Genomic DNA, 12,460 nt, shown 5'->3' on the forward strand with positions numbered 1-12,460 from the left:
GACGTTATATGTCGACATTTTGATAAGGATTAGTGGTCAGAACAACAGTGCTAACACTACGACTACTACTATTAAAAAGTATAGTACTAACAATAATAATCGTAACATTAACAATCGTAATAATATTGTTTTTATATGTGAGCGCTGCCTTTCTCGAGATGTATGTTTTGCTGCCTCCTTCTGGATATAATAATATTCTGTGTGTTCATATTGAAATCTTTATGTTTGTACGTAGCTACAAGTTTCCCACATCTGTGCAGTTGACAGTTTGCTTATTCTGGCACATGTTGCGTTATCAAACATAGAATCAATACTTGCGTGCATGCCTCAGTGGTCGTCAGAGTCTGTTTCATTTGCATGGTGGCGTTTTCTTTGTGTTAGACTTCCTACCTTCTTGTGTCGGATAACACTGCTGACGGAAAAAGAGAACGATGGGGTGCTGGTAGTGCGTTGTACTGCGATAGACACAGTTGGAGCCAGCGTCCATTAACCTAATTGTTTCACTATAACAGCACCCGAGTGGGAGACAGAGACTCGGGAAGTTTCTCTGTAATAACAAACACTGTGACAACTTCAGCTTTGCTGGGTTGACTGATGTTTTGGACCCCTCTACTTATATGTATTATTGAGGTCAACAAATACATACCCAATGATTTATAACAAACACTAATTTTGCTTCTAAATTGCGACTCAGCGTTATAAAAACATGTAGGCTAACCTCAATTGGGCCATTCAGCACTGATTTTGAAGCTCATTGACTAGACCTCCAGTTTAACACAGAAGAAATATCCCACCTAAGAGGGTGGCCGACAGTACGCTTCAGAGCTACGTTATAGTTCATGACAGACGGAAAGGAAGAGAGGATCTGGATTACTTCTGGCCCTTTAAAAGGCTGCGGTGGACGGGCGGACAGAGATCTCTTGTATGACTGAAGAATACCGCTGTAGCCTAATTGTGTCCTAGACAGTAGGGGAGGCGCAGTATGTTAATGTGGGTGCCAGTCAGTGTCGCTGCAGGGCAGTGGGATGGATGATAATGATGATGGGATATGTGTGTTTGGGAGGCGCCGCCAGTCAATGGCTCGGTCCCATTGTTCCCAGATTCCCCACTGGCGCCGCACAAGAGCTGTGCTCAACTAGCAACCTCCGAGATTTAAGGTAGTCTGGCAATCGCTCGCTGCAGCAAAGGGAAACAACGTACTGTAGACTTTCGATGTTAAGCCGACTGGTTCAGCCGCTTGCGGTGTTTTTCTTAAACCAGGCGTTAGGCTTTTTTTTTTTTTTTTTTTGCATTGAACGAATCCAGATCTGGTCAATGTGTGCCTTTCTTTTCTTGATTACATTAGCGAGACCTCGATTTGAACTGAAAAGAAGTACAGAAATGTAGAAAATGTATTGCCTGTTTTTATATCTGCATAACTATATCGTTATGGCGTTATGTTGAGAGTCATCTGTACAAGATAGGCCTACTGATTTGTGAAGACAATTATTGCAGGACACTTAGCAAAGCGAAACAGAGGGATTATTGTAAGAAATTAAATACACGTGTAGTTAAATTACTTATTGACATAAGAAGTAGGCCTAGACTAACGCGTAACTGTGCTGTCTTCTTAAATTAAAGAACACATGGCAGAATTCTCCTTAAGACAAAGAGAAAAGTATGAAACAAGGAGAAAATAATGATAAAAAGAAGAATGTCAAAATTATAAGGCAGTGAACAACGACGGCGTTAATGATAATTCAATACTATGCCGTATTTTAAAAGAACGTGAACACTATAACACAGTTGCTTTATTACTGTAAATCCCATGGATGAAGGTATTGTTTCACTAAATGGGAGAAAAATTCAAACACGTCAGTGTCCATTTGGTTACTGCCTCATTTCCGTTAGAGCAAGTCCTGCTGCTCCTCATTGTGGCTGCTTGCAGAAGAACACAAGCTTTCTTACATCAGCTATATCCGAGTGCGCCCAAAATGTGCACCGGTGTCATTATAGTTGCCTAAATAGTACTCAGTCTTTCCAGACTCTGTCAGACAAAAGAAAATATATGTTACATTTGTATAATGAAATCACATGTTTCAGTTTGAATCTTTACCTTTTGAATCGTTTATCTTGAAATGAGCTACTAGTTTATTTTGATGTAAAAGAGCCATGTTTGCTGTTCCCATGATTACATTATGTTTGAAGCATTACTAGCTAGTGACATATTCTTAAGGCTGCCTATTTGTTACAGATCTCGCAGCTTACTCTGCTATATTGAGACGTTGCCGACTCAGTGGACCTTACAGTGTTTTCACATATAACCAGATATGTCACAGATTTGAGAAATTCGTTCGTTTTTAAACAATCCCTCAGATTCGTGACGTACATTTTATGTTGAACTACAGTTACCAGTGCGAATACGCCACACATACGAGTCTGAAATGCGGCAGTCAAATTAAAAAAAAAAAAAAAAACAGAGAATCGGCAGATCGTGTTGAACACACGCATGTTTTTCATGTGCGTGGGCCAGCAAGATGTTGGAGACTTTAAACCAATGACTTTCTAAAAATATCTACCTTTATTAATCCTTGAATGTCGTAAAAATAATCTACATTAGGAAATATTCTGCCAATTCTTTATTTTTCCCAGACCAAAAAAAAAAAAAAAAACCTTATAGAGCAGTGATTGTGACTGCTTACATCACACAGGCAACATTTCCCTGTCATAGGTTTAGCATTGATAACATTAGGACTAGACCTCAGAGGACTGAGAGGGAATGCTATGAAATTGTGTTCACATTTTCATATATTATCACTATTGCTCTGACATGGTAGGCCTGCATAATCTGTTGAACCAGCTCAATGGTAATATCCAGAGTAATTGCTGGGAATGATGAGAACTAGTCAGAATAGTCATATGCAATATACTAAAGTGTTATAAGCTTGATACATTTCAGTTTCTGTCCTAAGTAGTCAGCCAATACCCAATGGCTGAGCAAACGATGTGCTCTTGGAAATTGTGGATAGGTAGTCAGCTCATGATATAAATATTGATAGCTTGCAGGCTTATAATGAGAATGGATTTCAATAGTTAGTGCTAGCTAACAACATTGTCAATTGGTTTATGAGCAAGAAAATGTATAGAGAGATTCTCTAGAGAGCAAATGTTATCTTGGTAAAATTGGTTCATGAGGAAAACACAAAGATGAACATGTTCTGTCGGTTGCTGGGAAGTTGTAAGAATGTCAACATTACACTTTACTAGTGTATTGGCTCACACGTGACTATTTTTATTGAACAACAGGCTGGCTCAGAACAAGGGAAGGATACAGCCATGGATAATGAATTTTTGCGCTTTTACAAATAATCTTAGCAGCTATAAAATGTACATAATAAAGTTTATAATTGACTTGAACATTATATAAATATAGATATTGAGCTAGTCTCAATCTAGTATTACTGCTACCCTGGGAGACAAGATATGACTATAGCTAAAAAAAAAAGTACTTTTTTCAGGATGTCAACTGCAGCTGGAGTGCCAGACTTACAGTATCAAATGTAACTGTTGGTCTGGTTCAGTAGCTAGCTAGAGGAAACTGACCGTTACTGCCTGATTGGTTAAGGGTTTGTATCTACAAAGTGAGCTGTAAATCCACAGTTATCTGAGTGGAGTGGTTGAACTTTGGGGGTGGGACTGCATTTAACCAATTTCAGCATGACAGTCTTCAAAGTAATGCAGAGGAAAGGTTTTAAAATGACACAAAATAGACTGCTCTGCAGTCAGAATAGCTACCCAGCAAGGGTAAGGATAGTCCATTGTTATTATTTGTAAATGTACTGGCTTTTCACAGTATGTGACTGGACTGTGGTAGATAATACAGTACATTTGCATTTTGGGTAGTATTTCTGCTTCTCAATGTTTTACATGCCCTTTTTGAAGACTAATGCTGATTAATTAGCATGCTAAGTATACTAAGATAAAAAAGCAATTTCTGGATTCCTGAACATCAGACATAGGTAAGGCAGCTTAAAGCCCTATGCAAACCATGGGCTTAAGCTGTGACAGTGAGCACTTAGTCCAACAGCTGTACTTTCAATTTTACTTATATTCAGACATCAATTTCATAACAAAGCATATGTTCTGTGAAACTTTTTTTAAAATGTTTTTCCTTTTCAGGCAATGCTTTTTTGGAAGTGCCAGTTGTATACTGGACTCATCTCACTGGGATGAACCTCTGAATTTTCACAGGAGTGCTAAAGCATGACAAATGCAATCCTCTTACATGCACATAGGTGGCCAATGCCTTTTTCCGCAGTACAAGTCACACAGCGCACTACAGCGGAGTGGGTGCTCACTGGGGGATAGGCACTACTCCACCAACATCATTGACGAACTTGCCGATTCCCAATTTGCACAGTGCCTACTGTGAGACCCTGGTCATTGTCGACAAATGGCATGGTCAGTTTTGAACAAAGCAGCGCCTGCACTCAGAGTGAACGTCTTGCCCACTGAGCCACTCCACCCCTCCCTTGCATGAGACCTGTGTCAAAACTGGTGTTTATTTCCCTGTAGTATCACAGCAGGCTGGGGTATGCCAGAGCGCACCTTGCCCCAACTACATCTCCCAGAAGCCCAAGGGAGATTTATCACTAGCAGTATTCTGACATGCAAGGCTGTGATAGGTAAGGTGACCTTTTAAACAAGAAGCATGCCTTTTCCAAGATGCTCAGCCATCTGCCACCTCTGCGAAGGAGCTAATCCTTCATCAGGTGCCCCTGGGGACTTCAAAGAACCCACACATGAAGAAAAGCCACTAGCAAAGTTTTTTTTTTTCTTTCCAGGGCCAAAGCATCAGTTCCCTCATATTCAAAGTCTGATATTATTTACTAAACCAAGAAATTTGTAGTTGCAACCAAAGCCTCAGTTTTATTCTATTCCTTCTTCAAATCCACTGCATACCGTACAGCTCTCCTTTTGAACTCTACCACTGCCTGTTCACCACTGATACACTAAAGCTTATTGAAAAAGGTTACATTAGCTGCCAGAAGTCATTTGCATGGTTCTACCATAATAAATATACAATCCCGTTTAACGCAAGGTTGGAGAGAGGAGTGACTGCAATTGCAATACTTCAGAAATGGTTTCTAAAGAGCATCTGAGACATGAGAATACAGCTGAGATAAGAGTATACAGAGGCTTAGCAGGATTAGATGTTAATCAGTAAATGTGGGTACTTTCAGGAACTGATCATTCTGCAGAAAGTCTGGAGAAACAGCATCATTACTGAATTTTAAATTAAAGTTATTTACAGATGGGCATTGCCTGCATGATAAAAAGCAAGAAGTATCAGACTAAAATGCTAAAATATGAGAATCTGACGTTGCAACACTTTAAAGGTTGCAGCAATACTGGTGTACTGACATGAAAAAAAACCCTGTCATTTACTACAAATCATTAATTAATGCTAATTAAAATATTCAAACTATAGCATTTCACATAAGATACCAGACTCAACACATTTAATACTATCATTGCATTTAAATGGAAAGACATACCATCTTATAAAAACTGAAACCAATATGTTTAAGATATTTAGACTGAACTCTACTGTGGCTTGTAATAAACAGAAATGAGCACATAAATTTGTTTTATTAACTGTGTTATTACAAAAATAAATTATATCTTAAACCTTCCTGGTAAGGATCACTGCAGTAATAAGTAAAAGTGATCCTGTCTGGTCAAAAATAAGACAAAATAGACTTAACGTCCAATTGAGACTGGGACTGTGTTTAAAAAATGACAAAAACATCTTCAATGGGGTAGTTCACTTTTATAGCTGAAGGACAAATTTCTGGCACAAAAGAAAAATTTGAGGGTAGTGGAGTAGGCTTCAGAAGTACTTTTAATGCAAATCACCAAGTTAACTGAGTGTACAGGGAATTATGTACTGCATTTTGAGTCAATATCACTGACCTTTTTATGTGTGGTGTCAGAGGTTGACCTCATTGTCACCACATACCCAGCATTGTCACCTCTGCCCAGCAGATATTAAAGTCCACTGAATAAGCAATCCCTTTCCTTACTACTGTTTTTTTTTTACAAGCTGGTCTACGAAAGCAAAGTAAAAAATGGAGACGTTTCTTGTTTGTACCAACCAAGCAGACACACTAAGTAGGTATGTCAGTTATATAGGGGGTAACAGCAGGACTGCTTTACACGAGTGCAATACACCAAATGTCACATCCATAGATTCTCAAACTTCAGTGAAGCTCTTTTACAATATTGTTTCACATCAGTATTTTATTCTGACAAACAGTACCCTCGTTGTGTCATGCCATTTACTGTTAAACGGCCAGTTCCTCTCATGAAAGGCCTGCCACAAAGAGTGACAGAGGAACTCAAAGAGGAGAGTGAGCAACAATGCCGTAGATCATTTGCTTCTTTTCCTTCAGCGACTCCGATAGCCTGGAAAAATGACATTAACAATACCTACAAATCCAGCGTCTGAGTTTCAGTTCTGTTGATTCGATTGCCCCAAAAACTTTGACAAATAGCACATAACACAGCACATATCGATAAGCACGACGTCATGTATACATCACAGTCTGATTGCTGATCATCTGATCGATGATCGTAACATTTTTCATTGAACCTCCACTGAAAATCACGTTTTCAGATTGGAGAAGAGTTTCAGTATTGAAATAACAGAAACATAAAATTATGCATAGATATATATGCATATGTATATACAGACACACATACCTACATATACATGTGTATACATATATACTCACCTATAAATTGCTTTGTCTGTCTGTGAGATTAAAAAAAACCCTTACACATTCATTTAACATTGGTCTTTTTATTGGTATAGGTTTACATAGAAGAAAAGAAAACCATTGCATTGTAAGCAGGAAGAGGCTATGGGGATGGTATTCTCAAATCATCTCAAATGTAAGCCTAGTCTCTTTATTTGTAAAATATACGGTTTCTTCTAATTGTGTTACCTGAGAATAAAGTAACATTCTGGAGTTATCTCCTTACATGCAAACAACAGGGAAGCCATCTGTATTTTGTCTTTCTTCAGTTGCAGTGAGATTTAAAAAAAAAATAAAACCTTTTTTTCTTTAAAGAAGCATATTCATAAACACACCATCAAGGAAGAAAGTGGTCAGAAAGACTTGCTCGTCATCAGGTGTGCAGGGACCTTTATCTCTGTTGTGTAACAGCGATGTTTTCAACCCAGTATCAGAGTAGAATCTGCAGGTAACAGAAATCTCACATCCCATTTCCTCTTCACAGCATTTCAAACAAGTCTCACATTGTTATCTAAGGCGATGCACACATATAATATTGTACATAGTATACAATAACTGCAATGCACCCCTCTTTTCATTCGTTTTATGCAAAACAAGACCATAGAAAATAGCCAAAAATCACAAAAAAGGTCTCCCCAGATATTTAAGGAATTAACGGGACTATGCAACAAACATGCTGTCTGCAATTGTCTATACAATAACAATCATGCAATCCCTGATCTATGTGGTGTATGGATCGTTTAGAGGTCGAATGTACAGGTAAATGTTAAAAAGCTTCATTTTTGTATACATGTTCTGCCTTCCTATTTGCAGCTTTGCTTGTGGGGAAAAAAGAACTACACACATCATCTCCTGGTTGTCACCCTTTATCCTACCATGTCTAAGAAGGTCTATGTGAAAACTCTCATTTCTGCTTACGCTTACAGGATGTTGGTGCTATCGCTAGAATCCTGTTTGTTTGGGGTTCATACGTTACAATGCCTAAATGGAAATAAATAAATAAATAAAAAAAAATATATCAGATAAAAATTAACAAATTGAGTGAAAAAATTATGATTGTGCATGTCATAACACTGGGCTGACTTCATGTACATGTTGCAACCCTCTCTGCTAGCAGGCAATGGTGCAGAACAGTATGTTTTGGTTTGCAGCCATGCAATAATAATGATGAAATTAGCTCTTGAGACATACAATCATTGCCGAGTTACTGATGAAACCACCACTTGACTGATTGGAGCCAAAGGGTCAGAATTATCACCCCTCTTCCCCTGGCAGAAATTAAACTATTTTGTATCACTTATTGTTACTCCAGTGAGTTGGAAATGATGGAGAACAATAGCAAGGCCCTCAGTGGGAATCTTGTGAAATTCACAACTCACGAGTTTAGCTTCTGTCTAATGGATGTTCCTTGTTTATCTGACCTTTTAAGAATTCTCTCAACAATTCAGAGAGAGAAAACCAAATCGATTATCTCTCACACTGAGGTTATCTCAACTGAAATTCTGCGACAGTCTTCTGCCATCTGGAATCGGGAACATAAGGAGGAAAATCTTGCCTAAATACTGACTTATCCCTTGCAAGGTTATCATAACGTACCCAGAATTCAGTGCAGCTGCCGTTTTCACTATAAGCAAAATCCAAATGGCAGAACAGTGGAGGTGAGTTCTCTGCTTCACATACTCGCTTGTGATAAAGCCGAACGGTGAGGAAGCACGCGAAACAAGTCTGCTTGATATGAACTGGAGAAACTGTGTGAAGTAGTTCTTCTCTGAGGGAAGACGGACAAAGAACGCCAACAGAACCCCGGTAACTCCACTGTTTGGGCTGGGGTGGAGGCACTTTCAAAGCTACATACAGACACACTTGCATATCTTGGACATACACACGCACACACGCAAGCTTTTGGACACATTCATATACATAATATATGCGCTTTCTCAAACACACACAGGTAGACAAGTCTGGTGACACACGCGCACACATACACATTCACACTCACACTCACACTCACACTCGCACTCACACTCACACTCAGCCAGAGTCCATGCTGAAGAGCTCAATGCCCTGTGGGCTCCAGTGTAGGCCCACCCCGGAGTTGAAGACCAGAGACCAAACATAGGGGATGAAGAACTCTTCAGGCTGATCCTCCTCCACATACTTGAACTTCAGCTCTGGAAACTTCTGTGCAAGGAAACACAAGCGGGGTAGAAAACAGTTCAGATGCAATCACAGCAAAGCACAAGCGTCCAGGACAACAGTGAACAACACAGTGCTTTGCCTATTGTTGTGAGAGCAGTGCTAAATGCTGAGATGTAGCAGCATAAAGGTGAACAGCTGTGCCAACACAGCTGATACCAGACGGGGCATTTGGGGGTTGTGTTTGCTTTATGCTGCCATATGGCACATGCTTATGCCATGCATGCCATGCTGAACATGGTGGTGGTGCCTCCTGCTCTTTAAAGTGAGAGGATTCTCTCAGATGTTGTTTCTTGCCTTTAAATTCTCAGTGTTCTTGTGCTCACCCTTCATGAAATTATCTGCCTTTGCTCTACTCTCTTAAGAAAAAGAATTAATATCACAGGCGCACTTAACATGCACTCTGAATTTATCCCTTTATGGAGCCGTTCAGAAGCTGGAGTATTTTAACTAGAAAAAAATCTTTACATACAATTAATTTTTGTTCCTCTGTGGATGTGGAGGATGTCATGTGTCAGGTGCAGAGGAGAGCACAACTGAAATAAAAACAGCCAGCCCTAACAACAAAGTACTGAAAGCCCATTCAGTACTCTGCAGCTAGGCAGGTCATAAACCGTCTGAGCCATATGCTGAATTCTATTTGGAGGACTGTCAATACTTAAAAAAAAAAAAAAAAAAAAAAAAAACAATCTCTAACAGTTCACGGCATTCCTTCTTGGAGAAGAGAGAAACTGGATACCCTAAGCATCCAATTAAAGGCTCATTCAATCAGTGGAAATGGTAGTGAGTTTGGACACTCTGACACATTGTTATACCGTTAATTTCTGAAAGCTAAACCCCCATGGATCTGAGCTGATACCTGCCTCTGTACGTCAGCGCTCGTTTCTGTGGGCTCATTGTGTTCAGGTTCCAAATGAGCTTCCATGTTATCTGAGAGTGAGAAGCCTATTCGATTTGCCTGGTACTCCCCCCAGTGGGCCTGGAGCCACTCCTCTGTCTCTGGCTCAGTCCATTTCAAAGACATTCAGAAAGCGCACTGCCCATCTCATCTATACATCTGCGACCGGCTACTGCATTTGGTCAATAGTGGGGCAGCCAGTAAGGTCGAAACACACGAGTCGCGGTCACCCGTTTGAGAACAAGTTCAAAATGTAACTCGAGTTCCAACTCTGATTACTGGAGAGGTTTCGTAGAACGAGCGCAGGGGTAACAGGTGCCGAGGATGCTGGGATGTACCAGTCTCTTTTTGTGGGTGGGGGATGCTAGATTGTGAAATGAAAAACAGTGGGTGCGCACCCAGCACATGTCACCACCCTCTACCTCCCGTCCTGTCCTAAAGGGGAGTCGTCTTCCCGCGGAGATCTGCTGGAGATAAAACACAGGCCTCCGCTCTATTATTTATAAGCCACCGTTTGTAGCCAACAATATCCCGGTGCAGCCAGGCAGCGTGCGGGCAGACAGGAGGGAGATGGCCAGCCCCATCAATAATACAGCAATATCTCATCCTTTCCCCCATGCGCTCTACAGTGTCAAATGTTTGCCCCGAGGCCGGGCCAACAGAATCGCCGTCTTCCAAAAAAAAAAAAAAAAAAACCAAACAAAAAGATTCACCTCAAAAGCACATCTGTTCCCCTGCCTCCAATGGGACGGCGCATGGTCACATGCAATCCTCAGATGAGGCAAGCTGACACCGGGGTCCTGCGCCGTGGCGTGGCGGCTCGAAGCTCGCGTGCACCTAACAGACAAAGAGCCGCCCCCCGCCGGCCTCCCCCGCGCCTCCTGGGAAGCTGCCCCGGTCTCGCTCATCCCTGGCTGGGCTCCAAGGACGCCCTGCCCCTGCAGACAGGCTGGGCCCCCGCTGCCTGACAGCGCGTGCCCCTTTGCCCGGAGCCGAGGGCCGATACGCGCTCCCAGGATTCTCTGCTCCCAGTCTGCCTTTAAAAAGAGCGTGCCTTTTCAGACGTCAGGCAGACAGGGAGGAATGCGGCCGGCCGGCGACACACACGCACACACGCATGCGTACACACAGATAGCCTGTCTTGTGCAGAGAGATAGCATCTGCCCAGTCGAGATAGAGAGGCTGCCTCTTTATTTACCCCAAGCCACATGGCCTTGTGCTCCAGCCCGTCAGCTCCAGACTGCAGCGGGGATGGTAAACAATGCCTCTGCTTTGGTGCAGCCAGCCAGCACAGGAGCAGCACTGGCAAGGTGTGGACTTAAAGAGGCTTTTTCACTTAGACAGACCTAGGCAGACACCTCTCTGAAATCATTCCTGTTTGTGCGAGAGTTTTCTTGTTTTCACTGAATTAATGTATAAATACATCAGAGGAGGACTGCAAGGGGAGAGAACGGAGTACTGTATAGCATGCACATGTACTACAGTATGGATATAAAAAATACATGTGTTACTTTTTTCTCTGTTGACACCTACAGCTGGCTAGCAATTTGTAAAAGTAGGCAAACGGTGTTTACACATCCTGCTGTATTACTCCTAATAACACAAGTGTACCTATGATTTAGTCACATACTATTATTTTCATTATGAAATTGATTCAGCTATTGAGAATATATTGATGCAATATAGCTAGCTGGGGTTTTTAACCAACAGGTTTTTCATCTGACCCTGTAATTCTTAATTTACAAAGACCCTTCATGTTCCATAAATAATGTCCAGGCTAACTATAGCATACAACCCTGCAAACCTATCTAGCAAATATGTGATTCATGAACTCATTATGTTACCTGTGCAATTTGTTTTCTGAACCAATATCACCTTTTTGTGAGTATGGAACAACACCTTACTCAACATGTTTTCACTTTTAGACAGAGACTGAACCAGAATAAGATCCCTTATGTTGTTTGCCAGTCAATTTAAAAAAAAAAAAAACAATTCTCAATCACTTCAGACCAGACAGATGGTTCGAACTAACACACTGCAATTATGATCAGTTCTGAGCGTGCGGAGAAATGCAAGAACAGCACAATCCATTCAGGATGATTTCATTCTAACAAATGATTGATTCCTAAAAGCCAAATTACAAATGAACGGATGTTTGTTATGAATGGACATTTATTAAGAATTGTCTTTGGTTAAAATCTACAAATATAGAGCAAACACATCTGAAAATACAGATTTTTTTAAACAATCCTTCCTTGACTCATTTGTCAATGCTTTTGGAGTGTCACCATGCAAATTGCTGGTGCTATGTAGGCTACAAAGCAGTGGTGAGGTCAATGTCCTCAGCTACACATTAACAAAAATAAAACAATAAATTGACATATTAATTATTTTTGAGTATCTCTAATGGTTGCCAAGGCTACACTGTAGTGACAGTCAGTGACCACAAACTAGTCCGGGGTGGTTAAATGGTGCTTCAACAGGGCTTTGTCCATTTTGCATTTTTCTGCTGTTTCCTTTATTACTCTAACAATCTTAGGACAGTGCAGATTGTGGAATGCCCCAT

General features: G+C 40.8%; 1 protein-coding gene across 2 annotated transcripts in view; it reads right to left on the minus strand.

The window, feature by feature from the left end:
• Positions 1-8,796: 8,796 nt before the first annotated feature.
• dym (dymeclin) overlaps positions 8,797-12,460 on the minus strand; it is a 105,430-nt gene continuing 101,766 nt past the window's right edge. For both annotated transcript variants that reach the window (XM_036529568.1, XM_036529569.1), the window contains one exon: positions 8,797-8,981. In XM_036529568.1, coding sequence (XP_036385461.1) covers positions 8,832-8,981 — 150 coding nt within the window. In that variant the 3' untranslated portion in view covers positions 8,797-8,831. The remainder of the gene's footprint in view (positions 8,982-12,460) is intronic.

This window comes from Megalops cyprinoides, chromosome 5, assembly GCF_013368585.1.
Source record: "Megalops cyprinoides isolate fMegCyp1 chromosome 5, fMegCyp1.pri, whole genome shotgun sequence".
NCBI lineage: Eukaryota > Metazoa > Chordata > Actinopteri > Elopiformes > Megalopidae > Megalops > Megalops cyprinoides.